The sequence below is a fragment of the Sylvia atricapilla genome, chromosome 19, assembly GCF_009819655.1.
Source record: "Sylvia atricapilla isolate bSylAtr1 chromosome 19, bSylAtr1.pri, whole genome shotgun sequence".
NCBI lineage: Eukaryota > Metazoa > Chordata > Aves > Passeriformes > Sylviidae > Sylvia > Sylvia atricapilla.
The window spans coordinates 10,478,925-10,503,597 of NC_089158.1; the positions used below are offsets into that span (position 1 = coordinate 10,478,925).

At 43.5% G+C, this 24,673-nt stretch overlaps 1 protein-coding gene across 1 annotated transcript; it reads left to right on the plus strand.

The window, feature by feature from the left end:
- Positions 1-2,000: 2,000 nt before the first annotated feature.
- Positions 2,001-24,673, plus strand: SCAI (suppressor of cancer cell invasion). The gene is given in 19 exon segments (XM_066332980.1): positions 2,001-2,166; positions 2,168-2,238; positions 3,815-3,897; positions 3,900-3,945; positions 9,842-9,937; positions 10,547-10,633; positions 11,170-11,268; positions 11,922-12,018; positions 12,776-12,874; positions 13,484-13,636; positions 13,840-13,941; positions 14,480-14,581; positions 15,202-15,280; positions 17,316-17,415; positions 17,868-17,949; positions 22,277-22,349; positions 22,899-23,072; positions 23,153-23,253; positions 24,365-24,673. Coding segments are annotated over 19 exon segments (1,872 nt in total). The 5' UTR covers positions 2,001-2,088; the 3' UTR covers positions 24,515-24,673.

A 24,673-nucleotide genomic window follows, 5' to 3' on the forward strand; every position in this document is an offset into this window, starting at 1 on the left:
CCCTTTTGGCAGTGATGCTGTGGGAGATGTGTCAGGATGAAAAGTGGAAAGAGAGCTGGTCTCTGACTCAAGGTTTGACAGCTTTAAAATCCTGATAGACTGGAATGTGTTTTCCGCCATTGGTTTCTGTAGAGAGCAGTTCTAGGAACATCTTAGTTTGGGGAAGATCCTGTATCAACAATATAAATTAACAAAGTGTGCTTGCTTTTGGTTTTTAGTTACCACTTGTGCTTCTAAGCAGGAAATGGGAAGCATTTGAAAACCAGTCAAGATTCCACAGCTGAGAAGAAGTGATGGCTTAAAAAAAGGCAGTTGGGCTGTACAAGTGCTCTGTCAGGAGGTCAAGGTGCCACGTTCAGCTAACTGCTGTGCAGCTCCAGGAAACTGCTCCTGGTTCTACCTGTCCTCACTGATAGATGAGCTTACAGACCCCTGACATCCTCTGTCCACTGTGCCCTCTGGTTACACCGTGGCTGCACCTTCGGTGTGTGAGGTTTTATTTGCTCATGTTGGGTGGGAAGTTATGACCCTCCCCTTCCAGCAGGCAGCTGAATGGCAGCTTACAGTGATCCTGGCCACGGAGCAAATCTGAGAGGATGTAATGCACTTATTGAGCATATCCATTATGGGCTTGCATTGTCAGCTTGATTTCCCTGACCCAGAGCATTCCCTCTCTGCTCACAGAGCCTGCCTTGCTTTGCAGGCCTGGATCCCAGGGCAGGGCCAGTGGGGAGTGCATACCATTAACTTCAGCACTCTTTTTCCCTTCCAGCTAAGCCTGGAAAACCTTAGCCAAAAGACAGCAAACCACAGGGAAGTGGAGACGTGTGTGATGTAAGTGACATCTGACTTTAAAAATACTGGCCAGCACCATGAAACCTCTGTCCCTGTCCTGTATCCCTCCTCCTGCTGCCCTTCAGCTCCAGCTTTAGCTGCCATCCTCTGGGATGCCTGTGAAGCTCTGCTACCCTGGGTGCTGCAATGGGATGAATTTGTAAAATCCAATAATGTACTGCATTGAGCAAACCTGGAATTGTGTGTTCTGAGAGCTTGTAGGGAAGAACCTGGCACACCAAGTGTGGGCTTGGCTAGCACGGGTTTTCTGCCTTGTATGGCCTGAGGAGTTGGCAAAATCTTTGAGAGAATAATAAGTTCTGCTGGAAGCCACCATTTTCTGACTTATTCTAACAGTCTTTTAAACCAATGTTTCAGTGTCTCCTTCTGCAGACTCTGGAGAACATTTATTTCATGTGTTACTTAAGAAAAATTGTCATGCAAAACAGCCCTACAGTTTCTTTTGCATGAAAGAAAGCAAAAAGCATCAAACAGGGAACAAGAAATTAAGGAAGTGATATTCCTGCTATAGCTGGGCTGTCAAAACTGAGAGAACTGTTTGTCTGCAGATGAGCACAAATCCATGTGATAACTTCTACTATCAAAGGGAAGGAGAGGTCCCCGTTGTGGATGTGCTCCTGGTTGCTTTTTATTTATATTGTTCATTTGGAGCTGAGCAGTCCCTTAGGAAAGGGCGATGTCAGGAGCTGTATTCCTCCCTTTTCTGTGCCCACTTGCTGTTCTAATAATAATTCTCCCTCCTGTCTGTGCTGCTGCTGCATTACAACACAGTCCTTAGTGCAGGAGCACCTCCTCCTCTCCCGAGCTGCTCCTGATAGTAGCTCTTCCTTTGTACAGCACCAAATACCACCCCCTCCAGAGCATGATAAGCCAAAACCAGTGCATGAGATAAGTAATTTTATTTTCCTTCTCTGGAAGCTGGAAAAGCCAGCTTCACGTATTTTTCTTGCCTTCCAATACCTTTCACATGGGCAGGCCATGGATTTTCTTGTGTATCTTTTACTGATTGCATAAATGGCCTCTTCACAGTGGGTCTGGTGAACTCCTTGCATGTGAGAGCTACTTGGTTTTAAAAAACAACCCACAGGCTGGTTGGTTTCACTTGCCTGTGGCAGGGCTAACACAGGTTGTGTTGGCAGTGGTTGGGGTTGTTGGGTAGTATAACATAAGGGTAGTGTAAAATAAAGTTTACTGCCATTAAATTAAAAGACTGATATCTAGATTGTATGAAACATGCTTTGCAACTCAAGCAAGCTCCTCAATTTTTTGCAAATCTGTCTGAAGCTGCTCTGGAGTGCCTGGACTACCACGGGTGGAGCACAGAACCCACGGGCTCGCTGCAGGATTTAGGTCAGCCTTGCTGTGGAGCACACAGGACCTGGGGTATTGTCCCTCTTCCTGAAATTCCTGAATCACCCCCTGGCTGCTTCTGACATCTGTTTTTTAGGTCTCACTGTTCACTTCAATCTCATGTGTTGGAGCTTTAAGTATTTGGTGTTGTTTGTTCTGTGCTGTGTAAATGTGAATGTGCCAAGGTTTCAGTCACAGGCTGGTGCTTCACAGTCTTCATGCCCTTCTGGCCAGGCTCATGCCAAAGCTTGTGACATCTGGGTGGTATGTTTGGGACTCTGGCACCATAGTGCACTTACCTGGCAATACAGAGACACTTTTTATCTGTTCTGGAGCTCTTCAACAAGTGGTTTGTGCAGTGCCCCCATGGCCTTGCACTGGTGCTCTGGTGCACTGTCACGGGGTGTGTAAAAACAAGTCTGTGTGGGCTGCATCTTGTCTAAACTGGGAAATCATGAGACTGCTTGGTTGGCAGGATGGCCCTCTAACTTACCCCAAAAACTGGTTTGAAACTGCATTTGTGTCTCCTGCATTTGTTAGGCATGAAATATTTGTCCAGGAAAGCATTTCTGAAGCCTCTTTAGTTATTGTGAAGGATTTTTGTTTTTGTGATAGTTGCTAAAAGATGCTTCTGGGTGCTTCCTGATGGCTGGAAAGAGTGAGTTTTGCCATTTGCTGGCTTGGACTGGGACATCTAGGTAATTGTTTGTGCAAATAGCATCCAAACAGAGCTGCTGCACAAATGGAAACTTGTTGCTTAACAGATACACTTACTAGAACTAGTAGAGAAGCTGCTGGAAGTAAAAACTCTGTATGTGCCCAGTTAGAGGTGTGTTTATCTTGCACAAAAATCCTGAGCATGGCAGAGCTGAAGACCTCACAGCCATTTCCAGGCTCTGCCTCTGTAAGCTTTCATATTCCCTTGCTTACTCAATACTACAGTTATCTACATTATATCTTAGTTTTTCATTCTGGTGATTATTGTACGATATAACATTTTACTCCTGTGAAGAACAGAAATGGATCTGCAGGTATGACTGTGGGCAGTGCAAGCCATGGAATTAAACAGTCATGAGGATGCAGAGAGGAAGGATGGTAGGGTACTTTTTAGCATTCTGGCTAAATTTGTCTTTAGCAATTGTTTTAGCAATAGGAGCTATTGAGCTGCAGTTTTCAGCAGTTACAGGAGAAAATGAAATGTAAAGACAACTGAGGCTGGTCTCTAAATACAGCTGCAGTATAAATACCTCTGCAAAAGGCAAATTTGGAAAGGATTTCTTTGTCCAAGTGTGAAACCCAAGTGCTGTTTGTGCTGCAGTCCTTTCATTGTCAGGTTTGTGTTTGTGAAGACAGTCCTCAGAATTATTTTATTTTAAACATTTTATTTACGTTACTTTTAATTTTACTCTGTTAACTAGTGCATTGTGCAATAATTAGTCCCATGCCTTGATTCTCAGCTGTTTTTTTTTAATGAGTCTTGAGAAGAGTAACCTGTGGAGACCTGCATGCTCTGTGTTACATCCCCATGGAACTGAACGTGCATCTCAGTCTGGATGAGTTCATAGCAGCCCTTGAGTTTTGAGTAATATGGCTACTTTTTTCTTCATAGGACTGAGCTTGCCCTAAAAGAAATCATGTCATCAGGGGGAGCTGAAGATGATATTCCTCAAGCAGAGAGAAAAACGGTGACAGACTTTGCTACTTATTGGATAAATCTAAGCAGCTCTTCAATGGCTTAAGGTTAGTGGATTTTTGACAGTATTCCTTCAGAAAAGCCTTGGAACCCACACTGCAGTGTGTGATGCTGAAGTGGGTTGTACAGTGAACATTTCAAACCCAAACCCAGTCAGTTTGTTTAGGAGAGAACAATCCACCTCTCTATGGGTACTTTTGGACCATGTATGTAAGAGCAGAGGTTACAGTTAATAGCAAACTAGAAGTTGGAAATCCCACGAAATTGATGGGATTGTTGCTGAAGTGGTGTGTTTGAAGGCCACAATTAAGGATTAGTCTGGCTATGTGCAGTCCACAGCATGCAAATCCAAACCACTACTGTCTTTGGAAAAAGAAAGGAATGAGGAGCATTGGTCTGGGTGGGAGAAAAGGAGGAGAGGGAATATCTTTGGGGAAGAAATTTAGGAAGCGATAAACAGAATCATCAAAACCTTGCCCTGTATGTATCTGGTGAAACAAGTGCTTAATCTGAACTGTGGAGAAAGGTAAAATCTACATTTATTTACTAAGCAGCTGGAACAACAGCTGGGAAGTCTGACTGGTTTGTCTGCAGGGGAATATACGTTTGGACAGTAATAGGGATATCCTGTTTATGTCAATATATGCTGACTTAAACAGCGTGTATGCAAAGCTGCTTTATTTCTAAGCTTTGCTGTAGAGTCTCTTAAGTAACAGGGGTTTGAGCTCATATCTGGTTGGCAGTTCAGCCTCTTACTGGTCTCTGAGTAATGCTGTATGTTTGGGCCCTTATAGCTTGCTGTTAGTCAAACACAGATGGTTAGCAAAGATGCTTTTAATTCCTCCGCCCCCCGCTATTGATAATCCTTTCATGTGCTTTAGGAGTTGATTACCAAATCCAAAACAAACATTTTGTGCTCCAAAATCTGAATGGCAAATGGGCAGTAGAGGTGAGGAGTTCTTGGTGATTGCATTTGACCCCCTATGAAAGACAGTCTAAAGCAAAAGGACTGAGATCTTGAGACCAGGATTTCCAGGGCTGTATATGACATTTCACTGGCTTTCTGATAGATTTTGCTTGAAATTTTGGCCTAAGTGACTGAAGAGTACAAATGAACACAGTCCATGTTCAGCCTGCTGCTCCAGTTCAGATCAAAGAGGTGGCAGAGAACCTTCAGCCACTCTGTCTCTCCTTTGGCCAGGGAGGGAGCTAGTGCTTGTATCAGATTTCGAGATGAGAGATGGAGCTTCTCAGTATATCCATGGTACTTTTCCAGAAAGAAACTTGCCCAGCTAAATGAAAAGAAAATGGAAAATACCTCTGGATTAAGTATGACAAATAAAAAGGGAGATGGGATTAAGCAGCCAGTTCTGCTGAGTGAAAATAGGAACTTTGCAGAATGGGAACCTGCCTCTGTCCTTACTGTAACCTGGCACAGTTACTTCTTACAGTTGACCACCATTTCACCTCTAAGACCTGTGGTTCCCGTGGGCATAATGACAGGATAAAGCAACACTATAATTCTCAGGTATCTGCTCTGTTAGTGCTTGTTCTCTGGGGAGTTCACCTGGAAATGTCTTGGCAAACATCCTGATTCTTAGTCCAGTTGCTTGTTTTTCCCTCCAGCATAATAAATGCATTTGATTCATGCCCGATACCTTCTGTTTTGAAGATGATGATAACCTTTTCTGCTGTGTTTTGTGCTATTCTCTTGCCCCTACCACATTTCATAGAAAAAAAAATGATGGAGGAGGGAGAAAGGAGAGCAATGATTTCTTTCCCAAAACCTCCTCTGGGCACTTCAGCTACAGGGAGCTGAGCCTATAGCTGTGTTGGCAGCTGCTTAGCTGTTGCTGCTGCCAAAAATTGCAAGGGCTCAGCCTGCCACGTCTTTGTTTCAGTAGCATTTCCTTCCTCTCTTCCCAATACAGATGCCAAATACAGCATTTGAGGAAAACATATGATGCTCTGCCAAGGTTGCTGCTCGAAAGTGTACTTTGTGCTCGTGCTCCCAGTGATAGCATCTCCTGTGGCCATGCCTGCTAGGATGACCCAGGGGGGTTGTCTTTCTAGTGTCTCTACCCTGGGCTATAAGTTACAATAAACTGGTAATGAAATATGCTGCAATGGCTCTCTTCTCCCCTTTCCCCACTCCCACTTGCTTTTTTTCTTGAAAAAGGCTGCAGAGAGGGAGGGTGTAAGGAAGCGGTTTGTCATGGTGTATTGTCACTGGTATTATTTTCTTTGAAATGTTAAAAAGTGCTTAAATGTGTAAGCCTGAAAGTTCAAGGAATTATAAGACTTTCTGTAACTATATTTTGGGGAAGTGATTGTCTCTTTGTACTGGGCACTGGTGAGGCAGCTTGTCCTGTTCTGTGCCCCTCATGGCAAGAGAGACACTGAGGGGCTGGAGTGTGTCCAGGGATGGGAACAAAGCTGGGGAAAGGTCTGAAACATCAGAGGGAAGACCAGAGGGAGCTGGGGAGGCTCAGCATGGAGAAAAGGAGGCTCAGGGGGTACCTGCTGGCTCTGTGCCACAGCACTTTTATCCCATTGCTGCTCAGGTTCTGGGAAAAGGAGCCTGTAACTACTACAAGCCCATGAACATAAAAGGAAATTGCCTCTTTTTATCACCTGTCAAAACTGTGAATGTATTTAAAGCTTTGAATGTTAAACTTACAGTTATTGTAGCCTTCCTCTTTGAAGCATACTGCTGAGTCTCTAGGACTTTCTCAGCATCTTTAATGTCCCTGTGTGACAACTTCCATGTGGCACTGGCCAAGCACACCTCAGCACCTTTAATTGGGTTTCAGCCAGTATTATCTGGCAGCATGGCTGAAATGAACTCCTGACAGGGAATTAATTATCAGCACATAAGTAGTGCTGGTCTTCGTGGAGACAAAAGAGTACAGCAAGAATTGGATAAAATTCTGGACTGTCTGTGAGATGTATCCACTGGCCACACCAGTGCAGCAAGAGAACCAGTCTTCTGTGCCCAGTGTGAGAAACCCATCCCTCTAGAACATCAGATTTTGCGTCTTCACGTCCCATTTGGAATGCTTTAAAAGCCAAGAAATTGGAAACAGTTTCCAGTTGTTGTTGCAGGCTGTTGTACTGTCCTAAATCAAATTTCCAGTCCCTCCTCTGCACTTGGATTCATTTGGTTGCCCCTTTATCCCTCCTGTAGTGATGTTCAGCCAGAGCAGGTTCTCCCCTGATGGTTCTGAGTCAGCAGCCTGGGCTGGGCACACCCCACAGGAAAACCTGCTGCCTTTGTCTCTCCTCACTGCTCTGGTGTCCTTCTGTAGATCTGGAAGTAGCCAAAAGTCTTGCTGTAACACAGGCCTTGAGCTCTCAAGTTGGGTGTGTAATTGCTTCTGGGTCATGTATTCCCTGTCTCTTTTGGTGGGAGGAGCTGTGTTAAAAGCCTGCTCTGCAATCAGCTGAGGCTTTGGGATTCTTTCTCACCAAATAATGCACATCCCCATGTTCTATTAGAAAACTGCACTAAATGTCCTCTTTTGCTTCTGCACCCATTTTATTTTGGCCAAATTTCTTGGTACACGGGAGCAGCATGTGCTGTTCAGCACAGAGCAGTGAAGGGATGGCAGGAGGGGCAGCTCTTGTCTGCGAAAAGCTGTAGTGAAACCGCAGTAATGTATTGTCATAAATGAAGTTTTATTACAGCCATGTCAGAATAGTATCAAAAGAACAAGTGCTACTGTCTGTTTCCATGGAGATCCTTCCCGTTCCCTGGGGAGCCGAGGAATCCGCGGTATTGTGCAGCTATGCCAGCTGCAATTAGGTGAGCAGGCTGCTTGAGGAATATCCGTGTGGACACCCAGCAGTGGCCAAACCCACGGCCACTGTGCTGACAGAGGCTTCTTGAAACACCACTGATTTCCACACACTCACATCTAATGCAGCACGGGGAATTCATTGAGCTGGGCTTTGTGTTTACTTGTGTCAGAATGTTTAAGGCGTGTGCAATGGAGAGGTGACAGGTGAGCTTTAGAGAGTGTGTTAATTAGCTCACAGATGAGGGATAGATGCATGAGCATCATCAGCCCATAATTAGCTGCTTATTTCTTAGTTTGTGCAGATGCTGGTGTTTGAGAGAAGGGTGTTTTCTTGGGTTAGGGTTCTTCAAGTCAACTTGTTAATTCAGTCGTTCTATAAGTTAGTGCCAGGGAACTTTGATTTGTATAATTTAAAAAAAATAATCCGATTTATTTTGTATTTATTTATATATATTTTAATATACTTTAACATTGAATCTCATGGATGTGCTAATTAAATTAAAGCTACCTCTTGCTGTGTTGAAGTCTGTGCTGTATTTTGGGTGTGTGTTTGGACAGTGCCTTAGCTTCTTTTGTTTAGCTAAAATGTTTACATCTATTACAACTAGAGAACGTGATGGATTGTTCCTTGTAGAAAATGCTTTAAATTTGCATGTGTTTGTATCAAGCTGTATCTGAATGGGGATGTTGGTACCCTGAAGCACATATTTATATTCCTGTTTACCCCTTGCTACACCAACATATGTTGCAAGATTTTGAGCAGTTAATTGCAAGTTTGAAGGGATTTTTTTTTTTGTTTTTTTAATTTGGTAATATCCTGTCCAGATTCCTTGGCATCTTCATGAAATATCAGCACCAAGTACTGGAATGCTTTTCCAGGCTGGTAAGCTCTGTAGCTGGTGAGGGATTCATTTTACTTGTAGTAGCTGAGCTAGGTCCCTTCAAGCTGTGTGGGAAGTACAGTTGGCTGATGAGCAGAGGAATATTAATTTCCTTTCCTACCTCGGGTGCTGTTAAAGCAATTACAGTGAGCAGAAACGGGCCAGAATGCTTCTCTGAGATGGTGTGTACTGCTCTGCTTCTCTGATTCCTTCAGGGGACATGGCAAGGTTTCCTAAAGGTGCTGCTGCCCTTGGTCTCTACCCTCTGGGCTTGGAGGTGGACTGTGCTGCTTTTCTGTCTGCTGAAGGTGGTACAGGAACGGGCACAGTGCTTTGAGAGAGCATTCCTTATGGAAATCAATCTGCAATCAAAGAGGATTCTGTCTTGGAAAAGCTGTTCTACTTCCACTTGTAGAGTTGTGCACCTCCTTTGGATGAGCTTTGGTGTAGGTGTGAAGGGAACACATGCTCAGTGGACTCAGGGGTTTGGTCTGCTCTGTTGCCTTTGTTCCAAGATTTGGGTCGCTCACAGGAGATGAGGGAGTGAAGGTTGAGAGCACAAACCTTTAAAGCCCAAATCCCAAGGAATATGTCATTGTTGTGGGGTGGAAATACAGCACAGCATGGAAATTGAGGGGAGGTAGGAGAGAAGAACTGAACTGGGTTGACTGACTCACCTTGTAGCACTGGAGACTGACGGGAGAAAACCAGAAGTTCTCAGGCTGTGTCATGTCACTAACTGTGAGCTAGAGGGTGACAAATGTGGTGATGGTGTAACAGAACCCAGTGAATGTTAACTGTGAACATCCATCTGCTGGCCTGACCTGGCCTGGCCTGACTGTTTCTGAAACGTGGCCGTATCTGTTTGAAAAAGATAATTTCCTTAATGAGTAACAATAAATATTATGAGTCTAAATTAACTAATTTCCATTGGGGTTTTTTTGTATTATGATATTTTAAGAGTCCAGTTTGGCTTTCTGTACATATAACCATAAAATTATTTCTCTTTTAGCAAAAATGTAAGATGTTTTCAAACACCTGTTGCATGTAAGAACATGATCATTTCCTGTTTGGAGAGATCCAGTAACAACAGGTTTTGAGAAACTCTGGCAATCATGGTTCTTGTAGTTCTGGCAGAATTCTAAAGTATGTCAAGTGAATTCTGAGCGAAGTGGTTCTGACTTTGACACAAACATGCTCCTGTCATGTTGGGCTGACTGGATTCTGCTTTCTAATTCTGCTTTTGTCACTGTCTCTTGCAGGGATTTACCTCAGTATGGGCAGAAGCAGTGGCAATCCTATTTCGGGCGAACATTCGATGTTTACACCAAACTCTGGAAGTTCCAGCAGCAGCACCGGTAAGGAAATGTTGCAGGCAGATGTGTTGTGTGGGTTTAAGTGCTGCTGTAATCTCTGGAATGCCCAGGGCCCCAGCTAAGATTGAGATTTCACTGTGTTGTTCAAGCATGAAGAGAGGGAACAGCCACTTCCTGCAGTGCTCACAGTCTATTGAATTAAAATGTTGCAGAGTGTTCAGTGTGTGACTTTTTTAACAAACCCTTTTGCTCTACCTGAGTGTGTGGTGCTTTAATTTCTTACTGAGGAGGTGATGGATTCTGCAGAGCAGAATCTGGAATGGTGTGAAGTCTCTTGCTGCAGCGTGGGCTCTGATCCTTCACACCTTCCTCTGGCTGCGTAGTCTGAGTGTTCTCCTGGGAAGCTGTGACCTTTTGTTGTGTGTGTTTTGTGCAACACACTTATGTCTGGTTCTGGCAAGTTTATGCAGGATAAATGGCCCTTGTTGTGGGGTGTGTGTGCTGTTGGCTCTGTGAGGGGCTGTTGCTGGCAATGCTACACCAGTAATGAAAGCTGAATTTGGCCCTGCAATGGCTCTTTGTCTTGTCTGGTGGGATGTTCTGGAAAATTTGGGAATCCTTTTAATCTTTCTTTTCTCTCCTGCAACACAGACAAGTGTTGGACAATCGGTATGGGTTGAAGAGGTGGCAAATTGGGGAAATTGCTTCCAAGATTGGGCAGCTCTATTACCATTATTAGTAAGTAAGCACAGAAGAGGATTCAGCGGGCAATGAGGGTTAGTGGCAGCTGCATGCCAAATGTGTGGATGATCAGTCAGGAGGAATCAGGGACTGGGCTGAGTCACGATGCCTGTTCCTGGATGAGGGCCCTGGGGACTGCATGGGGTGCTGCAGGGAAAGGCCCCTGTGAGCCTGGTGCCACACTGCTGGTCACACTGCTGCTGCCCAAGGACTTTGCTCCTGCCTCCAAAGCGTCTTCCATGCGTGCTGCATTGGAATGTTCTGCAAAAAAGTGTGATTTACAAGTTTGGGAGCTTAATGTTCCTTTAAACTGCCCAGTGACCCCATGGTACAAGATGGGCAGCTTTGACTGTTACCTGAAATGGGATCCAGGCTCTGACATCTGCCTTCCCAGAGTGAGAGTCTGGCTTTCACACGATGGCACTTGAGGAGGGGGCTCTGCCATGGAGCACAGGAGGGCTGAGGGGGCAGGAAGGGAGGGTTTGGCATGGCTTTCCCTCCCAGGCAGTGAGCTGATCCCTTGTTCCCTGCAGCCTGCGCACCTCCGAAACCAGCTATCTCAATGAGGCTTTCTCCTTCTACTCAGCCATTAGGCAGAGGTCATACTACTCCCAAGTCAACAAAGAGGACAGGTATGTCTGAATGGAGGCCCTTGTTTTTTCCAGACTAGAAAGGTGTGTGGAAGCAGCAAGGAGCTATAAACAGTAGGAGCATAGCTAGGATAAAATCCATGATGTTCAAGGAAGTTTCTTTTTATCCTTCTGCCATGATTGAAAAATTCAGGATAAATAAGAGCTTTGCTGTATGACTGGAAGAATGTTCTGTTACCTGGTCCTGGTTAGAAGGCTGTTAGCCCCAAAGTTTTGTCATTTGAAATCCTGAGCAGTGTCAGTGCTGGGAGCTGGCATGCTGTGGGTGGAAGATGGGTCAGCTGGGCTGAAGCAGAGGAATCTGTTTGATTCTCATCAGACCTTTCAGGGGAACAGCAGCTCCTACTGCAGTACAGCAAGGTTTGAAGAGCCAGCTATGCTATCTGACTGCCATGCCCCTGTCACGTAAGGAGGCTGTGGCTTTCTTAAATTATTTTTTATACCCCTGTACTCAATTTTGACTAAACCTCCAAGCAGCCAGGTGGCTATTCATCACCACATGAGTTCAGTCAGAACTCTTAATATGCGAGTGTTCAGCCCTGCTCTGGTCTTAAACTCCTCCTCTCCCTTACCCCTGCTAGCTGCCTCTGTTTTAATCTCAAATTTGCCTGTGGTGTTTTTGTTCTTGTGTCTAGGCCCGAATTAGTGGTTAAGAAGCTGCGTTACTATGCAAGGTTTATAGTGGTTTGTCTCCTGCTCAACAAGATGGATGTTGTAAAGGACCTTGTAAAGGTATGCTAAAATCAGGATAAAGGTACTGAGGGGTAGGAGGTTGCTGATCCTTGCTTTTCTATTCTGGCATCCAACATAGGGAATACCTTCTGTGATTCAGACATTTAATAATGACACTTTAAGATCAAATGGTTTGGTGGCACTGTTTGAACAGCAAGTGAAAATATTCCAATAGCTGCAGCCCAGACAGGGAGGTGCCCTGGAAGTGTAGCAAAGGAACAGCAAGCTGCTCCCCACAGCATATGCTTCCCAGCCCCTCTGACAACCCTGCTTCAAGCAGTTCCTGGGCTTGACAGCTTTGTGTAGGTTGCATTGCTGTCTGTGTCACAGCTCCCTTGAACTGCAGGCTTAGCTTAGCACAGCTAAACCAGCCACACCATCCCCTTCCTCAAGGTATTTAAAGTTACTTGCGAGCTGAAATTTCAGTCCTTGGTATCCATAGCTTATGGTAATAACCAGTGACATAGCTGTGAGTGGGATAATTATACTTAACTCCAGATACTCTTTGCATTTGGACCTACGTAAAAGCCAGTTTGCATTGCCAGAACTCAGTGTAACGTTGGCACTCTGTGTGCTGAGGGAGCGCGTTTTGGCTGGCATGTTAGTCAGGAGTGTGCTGCATATGTTCTCCAGGAATGGATTTATTTATTTATTATTCTTAAAGGCCAGCACAGCTAACCAAATGCAAGGTTACTGACTGCCTGTTAAAGTCTGGTTTTAGGGCTGACTGTGCCTGTCTCTGAACTGTTTACATCAGGAGCTGTCAGATGAAATTGAAGACTACACACATCGCTTCAATACTGAAGATCAGGTGGAGTGGAACCTGGTTCTTCAGGAAGTGGCAGCATTTATTGAGGTGAGAATACCATCCTCTGTAATTGTTTCAGAGTTTTCTGTCTTATTGATGGAAGTGTTCCTGTGTCACCACATCTGTGAGGGAAGCAGGTGTGCAGGGACAGTGTCCCATGAATCACTGACACGCATTCACAGGAATATTTAAATACTGCCAGAATGGGTGGCAGCATTATCGTTCACTCTCCTCCTTTGCCATTCATTTCTACAAAGGGAAGGCAAGCTAAAATAGGCAAACTAAAATTACTCTGAATGTAGGAATAGTTAGTTTATTCTGCATTAATTCATAAGGTTGTTGATGGCATTTGATTCCTCAGGTATAGCCAAGCTAAAACAGAGTCCATGTCTTTGGAGGCAGAATGTTTGTCTCTTTGCTGTACCTTCATGTGCTTGTCCCATGTATTTCTTGCAGTCCTTAAGAACTTTGATTCTCCAGGTGGGAGGGCTTTGCCTTGTAGACTGCATACAAATAAATACATGTATGGCAAAGTAATTTTAAAAAATTGCCTCATTTGCTGAATGTTTATTTAGAGAAGACCTGTGGACTTCTCTCTCTGACTGCAAATCTGTGTGCTTTCCTGAATTCTTGATTTATTCTGGTTGCTTTTTTTAGGCAGACCCTGTCATGGTTTTAAATGATGACAACACCATTGTAATCACCTCTAACAGGCTTTCTGAAACAGGAGCTCCATTGCTGGAGCAGGGAATGATAGTGGGACAGCTTGCTCTTGCAGATGCACTCATTATTGGGAACTGCAACAACCAGGTAAAGGAAATTCTGGGCCCCTGGGTTTGCCTCTTTGATGTCCCCCCCATGACATCCCTTCTGATCATACAACAGAGATTCCAGCAGAGGAGAACGTTGAAATATTTTTATTGTGATGGTTGCAAGTGGTAGCAAGAGGAAGAGGGTTCTCAAAAATTCTCTCTAAAAATGATCTGGCAGAATAAACTGTGACTCTCTTACAGGTCAAGTTCAGTGAGTTAACAATTGACATGTTCCGAATGCTGCAAGCCCTGGAGAGGGAACCCATGAACTTGGCATCACAAATGAACAAACCTGGAATGCAGGTGAGCTCCACTTCAGTAACAAACCTGGCAACACATCTTAACTGGGTTTTTTGATTGATTGATTGGTTTTAAGTAGTGTAGTCCTTCAGTTTTGTCTCTGTGCAGAGCAGGTTAGTAAAGGTGGTGTAACTCAAACCCATGGACTCATCAATTACTAAGTCATCTAAAAGTTAAATGTTCCCTTCAGAGAAAGCATCAAGTGTTCTATCTGGGGCCAAAAGAAAGCATGAAGATTTTTAATTTATTTCATTGAGATGAAGTGTGAATTTTGTCACTCATTTCTTGGGTGATACTTGAGAGAGTAAGAAAGCTTTAGTTCACAAGTTTCAGTGAGGGATAATAAAAAGTTCTGGTTTGAATAGTGTGCATCTTGCTCTGCTGTGTAGTAGAAAGTGCAATATGGCCAGACCATTTATGTGGGTAGTGTGTTGGAGATGGGCATTCTAATAAGCAGAAATTTAGAGGGTTATGAGACTGCTTCAATAACATCTGGTTGTTGGGGGGTTTTGAGTAGTATTTTGTTTCTTTCTTTTAACAGGAGTCAACAGAGAAACCAGCCAGGCGGGAAAACCCCCATAAATACCTACTTTATAAACCAACTTTTAGCCAGCTATATACATTTTTAGCAGCATCATTTAAGGTTTGTGAAATTAGTGAGTTCATTTGTAATAAAAAAAAAAAAAATACCCAGGACTCTTTGTGAGACTGAATGAAATGTGATCTCCACTGATCTGTAGAATAGAAGACTCTTAAGAATATTCTTTCATTTCATAGTATGCCAAGCACAAACCAAAATCAGGGGAGTGCATCAAGAGATTGTTGCTCTCAAGCACTGTATAACTACTGAATCTCCAGTCCTGTGTCCCATTTGAGCTGAAACAAAGCTTCCTTTGTGAATTGTTTGGGAGTTGGGGTCTGCATGGATCTTGGCGTCTTTTGGGTTCCATATCGTGAAGATCCTCAGACCTGGGTAGATATTAAAAGTCTTTGTGGAAGCAGATGCTTCCTCAGTGCTGCTTGGAGCTCTGATATCAGCCTAGAGGTTTATGTGGAGAAAAGCTACAGACATTTCCTCAGGTGACCCTTTTGGTCTGTTGGAAGGGGTATATGTGATGGGACAGGGCAAATCTGTGTACCAAGAGCAGAGTGTAGCCAGAAGCAGGAGTAGCACAGTTATAAATGACAATGTGTGATGATTCAGTATTAAAATAAACTTGTACCTTTCTTCCCTTGCCACTGGTCCCCTTGTTTGCATTCCAGGAGCTGCCTGCCAACAGTGTGCTGCTGATTTACCTGTCTGCCACGGGCGTGTTCCCATCAGGTCGTTCGGATAGTGAAGGTACAATAAAGGAATGCTCCCTGTCATGAACAGGGCTTGAATTCTCTTTATGTTCCAGGACAAGTGACCAAGAAAGATGTCACAAAGCTCCTTTTAAAAGACAAGTCAATTCGATTCTCCTGTCTACTTAGTAAGATAGCCTTTATTTTCCACAAACAATAATTAAATCTTTGTGTTTTAATTCGTGTGTGTTAACCTGAGAACTTTTCAAAGGACACATCCAGTTTTTGATGCATCTGAAGTACTAAAAGCCTCCCGATTTTGAAGACCACATGGCTCAGTTGATGCATCAGCACAAAGTTCATAAAATGGCTCAGTGGCACCAGGAGAACATGTGGCCAGGACATGGGTGGTGAAAGGACTCAAGCAGCTGCAGGGACTGGTCTATTTGCACGCTCATTAACCTGACAATTCAAGCCCTTCTCATGATTTTTGACAATTCCCCTCACCTCACCCTCCTGTTCTTTTCAATTCAGTAGAATATTTGGATGCAGCTGCAATGTAAAAGCTGAAAACTGGTTGGCTGAAGTAAACATGGTCCAAAGATTTGTTTATATAATTCAAGAAAAAAATAAAACATTTTTAACATCCTAAATATTGTAAAAACCTCATCTGTTTGAGACTTGCATTCCTTTATAAGATGCATGCTTTGTCCTCCCCAGTGCATGATTTATAGAGCTCTCAAAATGTTAAAAGGAAAAAAAAAAATCCCTGTCAGCTTTGGATAGTGGCAGTGATTTTTTTAAAATGCTTTTAACATTTTACTTCTTGCTGCAGCTTGGTGATAGGTCCTAACTGAAGTGTGTTCTCTGAAGCCTGTGGTATGTCCCCCTCTCTGCATGTGTTGTTTCAGCTTAAGGCCTTGTGGCAGAGGCATCCAGGCTCAGTCACCTGAGGAGCTGCACAGCCAGAGTGCAGCTTTCACTCAATGAATCCATCACAACTGCATTCTTTTAATAAGGTGGTGTGGTCTGCACAGTGCTGCCTTATTAAAAGGGAGAGCAGCTGCCAGTTGCACTGTGCATTGCCTGCAAGCCGTGTGTTTGGCAGACCATGTGAGGTGTTTGTAACAGTGCTAAATTAATGTTTGTTCTGTTCCTGATTTTGTATCCCCAAAGCTTCCCTTAAATGGAAAGGTGCCTTGTATCCAAACCTGAAAAAATTGCATTTGGTGGCCAAATGTGGGTCAGCCAAGTCTGCAAATGTATGACAGAATGAGGAAACCCTAATACTTTATTAAAATAAAGTTAGTGACATTTCATACCCGTACCAATGGCAGAAATATATGTTGGTATCTTGTAGGATTTGATATTTTTTATAGCCATTGCTTTTGTCTTTGCTCTCCACCAGACTTTGAGGGGTAGCTCAGTTTTGCAAATTTAGCAGAATATTCACCTTACAGTGGGAACACATATCCAGGGTGTGTGCATGTGAAACTTGTGAATTCTGACTTTGAACTCTTGAAATACTAACCTTTGCTACAGATTTGAAATCTGGTTAAAGCTGTTTGGTCCCTTTATCATTCTCTGATTTCTCCCTTCTCCACTTTGCAGTGTCAGAGCTGCAAATGACAGTAGTATTTCTAGTCTTTTTGATTCATTTAGCTTATTTTTTGATCAAATTCTGAATCTGGAATATGTAAACTCATACAGTAATTTTATAAAGGTATTGATTTTCCTGTAATGGGTTGCATAATGGGTTTTAATCTTTTTTCTCTGTAGTGTAACAAGAGCCAATATTTGGATCATTTGCATTAATGTTTTGTGGGTAAATAGTGAATAATTAAATTAGAAGTTATGAAGTTGCATTCCTTCTATTTGGTAGATGCTGAAATTTCTAAAAAAAACATTAAAAGGGATATGCAGATAGTGAAGTCTCCACATTCCTCTCCCCTCTCCTTACAACTGCAGGAGTTCAGATTCCCTTAGTTCTCTGGGATTTGTTGTTGCTTCCTCCCTTTCATGTATGTAATCACTAAATGTCTAAGAGGGGTGAGTTGCCCCTGCTGATTTTAGTTTCCTTTTCCCACGTGAAGGTCCCTATGATTTTGGGGGAGTGCTGACCAACAGTAACAGGGACATCATCAACGGGGACGCCATCCACAAGCGCAACCAGTCCTACAAGGAGATGCACTGGTGAGTGTCGTGGTGCACACCTGCAAAGTCACAGGAGCTTGTCTTCAGTGGAGAAAAATGCATCAATGCCTCTGGAGTTCAAACTCCTCGATGCAGGACGTCATAATGGGGATTGGCTTGAACACTTGGAAATGAATGTGCAGCTTTAAATGATTATTTAAACGCTTCAGCCTTACTTACGTAAGTTAATACAAGTTCTTAATTACTGGCAAACTTCAGATCAGTGGTGGGTGACTTCTCAAGAAGTTGAACATCTTCTGAACTAATAAGAAGTCCCACAGCCCCTATTATAGACAAATATAGACAATAGTGCAGTTGCTGTCTGAGGATGAATCTGGGGCCTGGGAAATCTGTCTGCTTTTTATCTGCCTGTGGGCAACTGTGTGGCTGAGACACTCGTGCAGTTTCAGAGCTGTGCAGCAGTTGTGGTGCTCTGCTCTTTCTCTTTGCAGCCTTCACCCTGGAGATCTCTACCCTTTCACCAGAAAGCCCCTGTTCATCATCGTGGATTCTTCCAACAGCGTCGCCTACAAGGTAAGGCCCTTGGAGGCAGTTCCTCATGTGGTAGGATACAGTGCCAACCCCTAGTTAGCTTACACTTTTAACAGGCTATTTTTTTAAACACTTTGTATTCAGTCTTTCTTTTCTTTTGAGGTTGTGCATGCTAGTCAGGATCTGACCCTATGAATAGGAACAAGAAGGAGAAGCACATGAACAGCCGCTCATTGGAAAGTAATAAATCCTCCTGGAGGGAAAAAAGGTTCAAGATTTCCAAGGTCTCTGGTGGGAGGTTTACTTTTGTTTTATACCAAAGACAAATCTTGGTGTGTGTGCATGGGGGAGGGAGATAACTAATGTGCTTTTCTTTTTTCCAGTCATCCAACATTCAGTTGCTTTTAAACAACAGAAAGGAGTCAAAGCATTGAGCCTGATCTTATAAAACATGGGGTGTCTGTCTGAAAAGTGTCTGAACCAAGGAAGTAACAAGCCTCAAATTAGCATCCAGTGTTACTGTAGAGTGGTGTTTGCTTGGACATTGAGCCTCCTTCCTGGGGTGCTCTGGACTTACAGTAGAATTGCTCCATGCCAGATCACCTCTGGGAACCTGCAGTTCGGGTAATACAGAAGCAGGCATTGCACTCGTCGTGGCCAGTTGAATCTGGAGAGCATTACACATGTATTTCATTCATGAATGGGATAATAAGAATGTGCTATATCTGGGGAAAGTGCCACTTCTTCTGTGTTCCTTTTTATAGCTCCATTATGTGCAGTGAGGGAAGGGAACATCCACAGCTGCGTTTTGGAGGAGGAACAGGGACGTCTAGTGGCCAGAGGAACTTGTGCCTTGTTCAGTGTCCACAGGCTGTGCTGTTTGTTTTGGAGGCATGTGTTGGCCAAGGAGAGGTACTAAATCAGTGGTCAGTGTGATTCAGGATAGTTCTGTATTGAGCCAGGGAGCTCCTGCCTGACAGCCACATAATGATCTGGCCTCTCTGTTGGGGCTTTGGTTTGTTGTAGCATAATGTATCTCAGAGGGATTTTTAAACACCACTTTATTTAACTTCACCACACTGGTTTCAGGGCAAATCTGCTTTTTCTTGAATTCTCTTCCCCGTTTAAATGGAGGGAAACACAACTGGAATGATGTCCTTCTGAGAAAGTGAGCATTTGGAAGGGAGTTATTTCCCCATGCTCTTTCCTGACATTCATTCCACTATAACATCAGGGGGATTGGTTTTCTTTCAGGGGAAAAGAGTATGGCTTCTGTTAGGTTTTTGGTTTGGTTTTGGTTTTTGTACCACCTTCCTCTCTGATAGAATTGTTAAAAGATGTCAAGTGGATCAGCTCTGAACAGACAGGGGTTCTGTGGAAGGCTTAGGGCAAAGGACCTGTTTGAGGCAATGGATTTCCACATGTAGCTCTTGTGAGAATAATGTCAAGTGTTTACAGCAGAATTTGCTTTTTGCATTGCATTTAAATTTGATAATTAACTTTTCTTTAGATTTTGTGGGCCCACAGTAAGCAACTCTGTAACCTTCATTGAATTTCTTTAATGTGCTCTGCAGTGAGCTGATAGGGGTGTAAAACCCACCAGTCTGTTCAGCACAGCTGGTGGAGAGCATCCAGCTCTGCCTGTGTGGAAGGAGCACAGAAGTGTGAGCTTTGGAAGTATTTCAGGACAGGATTATAGAGGTGGCTGTTAGGAGCACTGACCCAGATCAGAATAGTGTGGGCAAAACTGCGAGGAACCTAGAAATATATTCAGCATTTCAGAAGTGACATTCACCTTCCTCATCTCTCACTGCTGAGCACAGGCAGACGTGTGAGGGGACTGGTTTAGGTGTCTAGTTTTGTTTTCCACTGAAGGTTCGTGGCAGAGCTCTCAAGGTCAGTGTTTCCAGCCCTTGTACACTCCTGCCTGTGGCTGTGCTGGGTCCTTGTCCCCAGAGCTCCCTGACAGACTGTCCTGTGACTGTCCCCCGGTGGGCTGGGACGTGTCTGGAGGCTCAAGTGCTGCCATCAACAAAGAGGTTCTCTGCAACCCTGTGAGGAATTCAAGTCAATACTGACTTTTTTCCACATGGCTGCTCTGATCCTTCCTGATAGGACAGGAGCTATCCTGACATTTAAATGTCACTGCCAGCAGCACCAGCAGGAACAGCAACTGCTCACACATCTTTTTCTGCAGCCCGTTCCTGCTCTCCTGCACGCATCCCCGTCCTCTCCCTCTCTCTGGAGGACTTAAATGGTGATGACTGAAAGTGAGTCCTGCCAGGAAGTGACTTGCCAGTTTGTCAAATCAGCAGCACTTGAACAGCTTCCTCCCCTGTATATTTAGCTGGAAGTGGAAGATAACTGCAAATCGAGCATATCTACTGAAAGCCGTGAATTTTTTTTTTTTAACACTTCCATTTAAATATAGCTGTCTGTGTGTTCTTGAAGGTTACCACTGCATATGTGGATGAAATAATATTTTTAAATCCATATCTTCCTGTAGCTGTGGTTGTCTAGGATCTTGGTAAAATGCAAAGTCTTAAAACCAAACCAAACCAAAATCTCCAGCCATTGAGAATGCAAGACCTTTGTCAGTGACGTGGTATAAATATTTAGCTTAGAAAAGTTTAAATGTGAAGTGACTTCTTTTGGAGATGATGGGCAGTTCTTTCTTAGAAGCGGATGTACATGACATGCACTGTAAAAATCAGCAATACTCCTGTTGGAAAACTTGAACACTGAACTAAAACACCAGTCAATTTTGAAACAAAATGGGGTTTATCCTTTGTGGAGTTGTCCATGCACTGAAGGGTAGGACATTCCCCATCCAGACCTCCTGTCAACATCTGGATTGCAGAGCAGGTTTTTCTGGCTTAACCTCTGCCTGAAACCCACAAGTGACCCAGGGGTGCTCTTGGGCTGCAGGGCTGTTCCCACTGGTGGCGTGGCTGCTTTGGTCTATAACTGAGTGGCACACAATGGAATTAATGAAACATGTCAATCTGCTCATGGTACTGAGCACAGAAGGTAAATCCTTGCCTCTGTGTGTGTACAGTTCAAACCAGCAGTGTCTGGGGTGACTCCTGGAGTTTGAAATGTTTCTTTCACCAGTTCCTGGGCTGTTGTTACTGTCTGCAAGGGAGTTGCCTTTGTTTCTTCCTTAGAGACCAAACCTTAGGATCCAGCATTTTTAGTGTTCCCTGGACTCCTAATGAACCAAAAGGGTTTTTAGCACTACTCAGCTCTCTGTCAGAGATGGGAAATGTTTTATTTTGATTAGACTAGATTTCTGTCTCTAGTATTTAGCAGATTTAGATGAAATTAATTCTGTAAAACTAATATAACTGAAATATACTGTCTGGAAGGGAAAGCTCATTTGAATTACGCAGAGGCCAAAAGGAATTAAAAATGAACTTTTTGAGGATTCTACACAAGCAATACAAATACTAGTGGTGATTTGTGTCTTACACTTGTAAACTGCAATCTTAAGAATCTAATCTGCAGATATGCATGTGGCACTTGTATGCTCTGGAGGCAGGGTTTGAGTCTGTGCTCTGCAGGGATGCAGACACAATCACATTTTCTATAGCTTTGCAAGCCTTCAGTTTTAAGAAAACTGTTCTGGTGACAGCTAATGGGGTTGTGTGCATGACTTTTGGCTTTTCTTTGTGGTATTTGTTTACTGTCAGACAGATACACAGTAGGACTGTTACCTGGTGAATATTGGTGAAAGTGGACAGTGGTGATATTTCAGGCTCTGGAGAAATTCTTGTGCAGTTGAGGAATCTTTGGCAACATTTAAGGTGCTGGTGAAAGGGGCATGAAGTGAGTGCTGTAAAATGAGGGATCAGTACAGCAGATGTTAAGGTTGTGACATACTTGCTTTAAAGGAAACTTAGTTTAAGAATTTTCTTCGGGCTCTCCTGTTTCATCAGACGTAGCTCCTCCTGGTAAAAAGAAAAGGGGAAAGAAATGGTTTTGACTGGGCAGTTAAGTTGGTCTTGAGGGAAGATGCTAAACTCAATTGCTTTCACTTTTACTGCAGAACATGATTTTTTTATTTTCAAGTAATGTGTTACTACTGAAAGCTGTTACTACTAATTTTGATGAAATTAGCGTCTGCCATCAGTAGAGTATTGTAACTCCTTTAAATGAGAGTATTGTAATTCCTTTAAAATGTGGTTGGTTATATTCCTTCTGTGCTGTGATCTCTGAGTAAGTGAACTTGTCAGGCTCATTGCCAGTGCTGAACTGTGTGAGGGGCATTAGTGTCTTCTGTCATAAGTATGATTTGTACCCTTGACTTGCTGAATATTCAAGGCAAGCAAAGTGACCACCAATACTTCAAAATTCTTATCTGTTACAGAATTTCACAAACTTATTTGGACAGCCATTGGTGTGCTTGCTTTCTCCAACAGCATATCCAAAAGCATTACAAGGTATGTGCAGTATTGCATTTCCCAACAAGCTGCAGTTGCATCCTGTATCTATCCCAAAGAGAACATAGATTCCTCAGGAAAAGACAGCTTTTCGCTCCTGTGTAACCCCTAAATCAGGTTACCAGGTTCCCTGAAGTAGTACAATAAAGTTTAGCTATTGTCTGTGGTAAATAATTTGTTCCAACGCTGATGACATTTCTGCAGATGGCTCCAACAAGAGCTGGGAGCAAAGGCTCTCCTCCACAGGGACTGAGGAAGTGGCCAGCCCAGCGTGGGCTGATGGTGGTCATTACAACTCTGGGCAGCTTTATTGCTCCCAGAAAGAGAGCAGAGTCAGTTAAGGTGTCTTGGTGTTAATGCACGTCTCCAGCAAGCCTTTATTGGCAGTCATTGATCAGCCTGCAGGAGAGAAGGTGTAACTAACTCACAGGAGTAGCTCCCCTCTCATGGAATTTAGCGGGTGAGCGACTTCGTTGTGTGGCAGGGACAGAGTTTCTGTTTCATGTGCCAAATGTATCCCTTTGTCTATTGATTTATTTTTCCTTTTAGATCAGTCTCAGCGGGGTAGCCTCTTCACCCTCTTTCTGAACAATCCCTTAATGGCATTCCTGTTTGTCTCTGGATTATCAAGCATGCGCCGAGGACTGTGGGAGAAGTGTCAGGATTACCTCAGAAAAATCAACCGGGACATTGCCCAGCTGCTGACCCACTCCAGATCCATAGGTACGGCCTGGCCAGGCACAGCTGAGCCTTTGGGGGGCTTGGAGCCTTTCTAAACCGAGCTTTCTTTGCCTTCTGCACAGATCAGTCCTTCCTTCAGTTTTTTGGGGATGAATTTCTTCGCTTGCTTCTCACAAGATTTATCTTCTGTTCGGCTACTATGAGGATGCACAAAATCTTCCGGGTATGCAGGGATGTGTGTGCCTCTGTGGGAGCTCCTGTGGACCTGCCCTGGCTCAGGTGGGAGGGTCCAAGGGCTGAGCAGGTCTGGGTGACCTCAGAAAGGTGACTGATGCTCACATGCTGTTCCTGCAGCTTGCACTGAGGCCGTGCCTTTGTGTCTCTCCAAAGGCACGAAGCCTTTGCCTTGCAGGAGCCTCAGCCCTGCACATAACACAGCAGGCACACTCCAGTTCAGTTATGTCTCTCTGGACAGCCTTGTCTGCTCGAAAAACTCCTCTTAATAACTTAGGATTATTATTTCTACACAACCAAAAAGGTACAGAACAAGAATATAAGAGGAACTGGGGAGGAGTGGGTCATTATTTCTGGAACGTATTCATGTGAATGGGTTTTGAAAGGTCTTTGAAGTGTAAATGAATACACTAAATAGGAAGATGGTATTTTGCCTCCCTGTTGGTTAAAGCTGTGCCAACAGAGAAGTCTGCCCTGGATCTACACCATTTTATGTGAGTGTTGGCATATAAACTGCCTGCTCCATTTTAAATACTGCAGGGAAAAATGGGACTGGAGCATTGAAAGGTGCAGTAATCAGTTGTGGAACTGCAGATGTCCAGCAGCTCTCCAAACTTAAGTCAGCTACCTGGGCTGCTCTGATACCAGGGAAAAGAAATAGGTCTGTGTTAGTGGGGAGAGATTTGCCCCCAGTGTCTTAGATATTTGTTTTAGGATGAGATGAATCTCCCACTGGAGATGCTTACATATCTGTAATTTCAAGAAATGAACTCCAGCCTAGTAGGTAAGTACAGGTGAATTTTTTTTTTTGGTCTCTTTTAGTGGTTTTTTTTGTCTTTTTTTTTTTTTTTTTGGTTTTGTTTTTTTTTCCTGCAAAGCCTCAGTGAAAATACCAATAACTATCTGAGATGAACAGGAATTTGTATTACCACTGTGACCATCTCAGAGTCAATGAAAAAAGAAAACTGAAAATACTAGAATATTTTCTGTGTCTGTGCCATACTTAATAGATTAGGGTAAAATTGGCCTTTTGCAGTCTTCTTCCTAGAGGGTGTGAAAGAAATGAGTGTCTGATTCTTTTTGTTTTCACTGTCATCTAGCAGGAGACTCGAAATTATCCTGAATCTTATCCTCAGCTGCCAAGAGATGAAACGGTGGAGAACCCTCACCTCCAAAAGCACATTTTGGAGCTGGCTTCCATACTGGATGTTAGGAATGTTTTCCTGGAAAACACACTCGATGACTATTAAAAGAAACTGTCTTACTGCAAAGGGGATTCCCCGGCCACAGATTTTGAATGGTGCAGTTTTATAATGTGAAAATCATAAAAGGAAGTACTTGATTTTATTTTTAAATTTAGGACCATTATTTTAAAAAGTAATAATAAACAGCTGTTAGTTGAGCTGTTC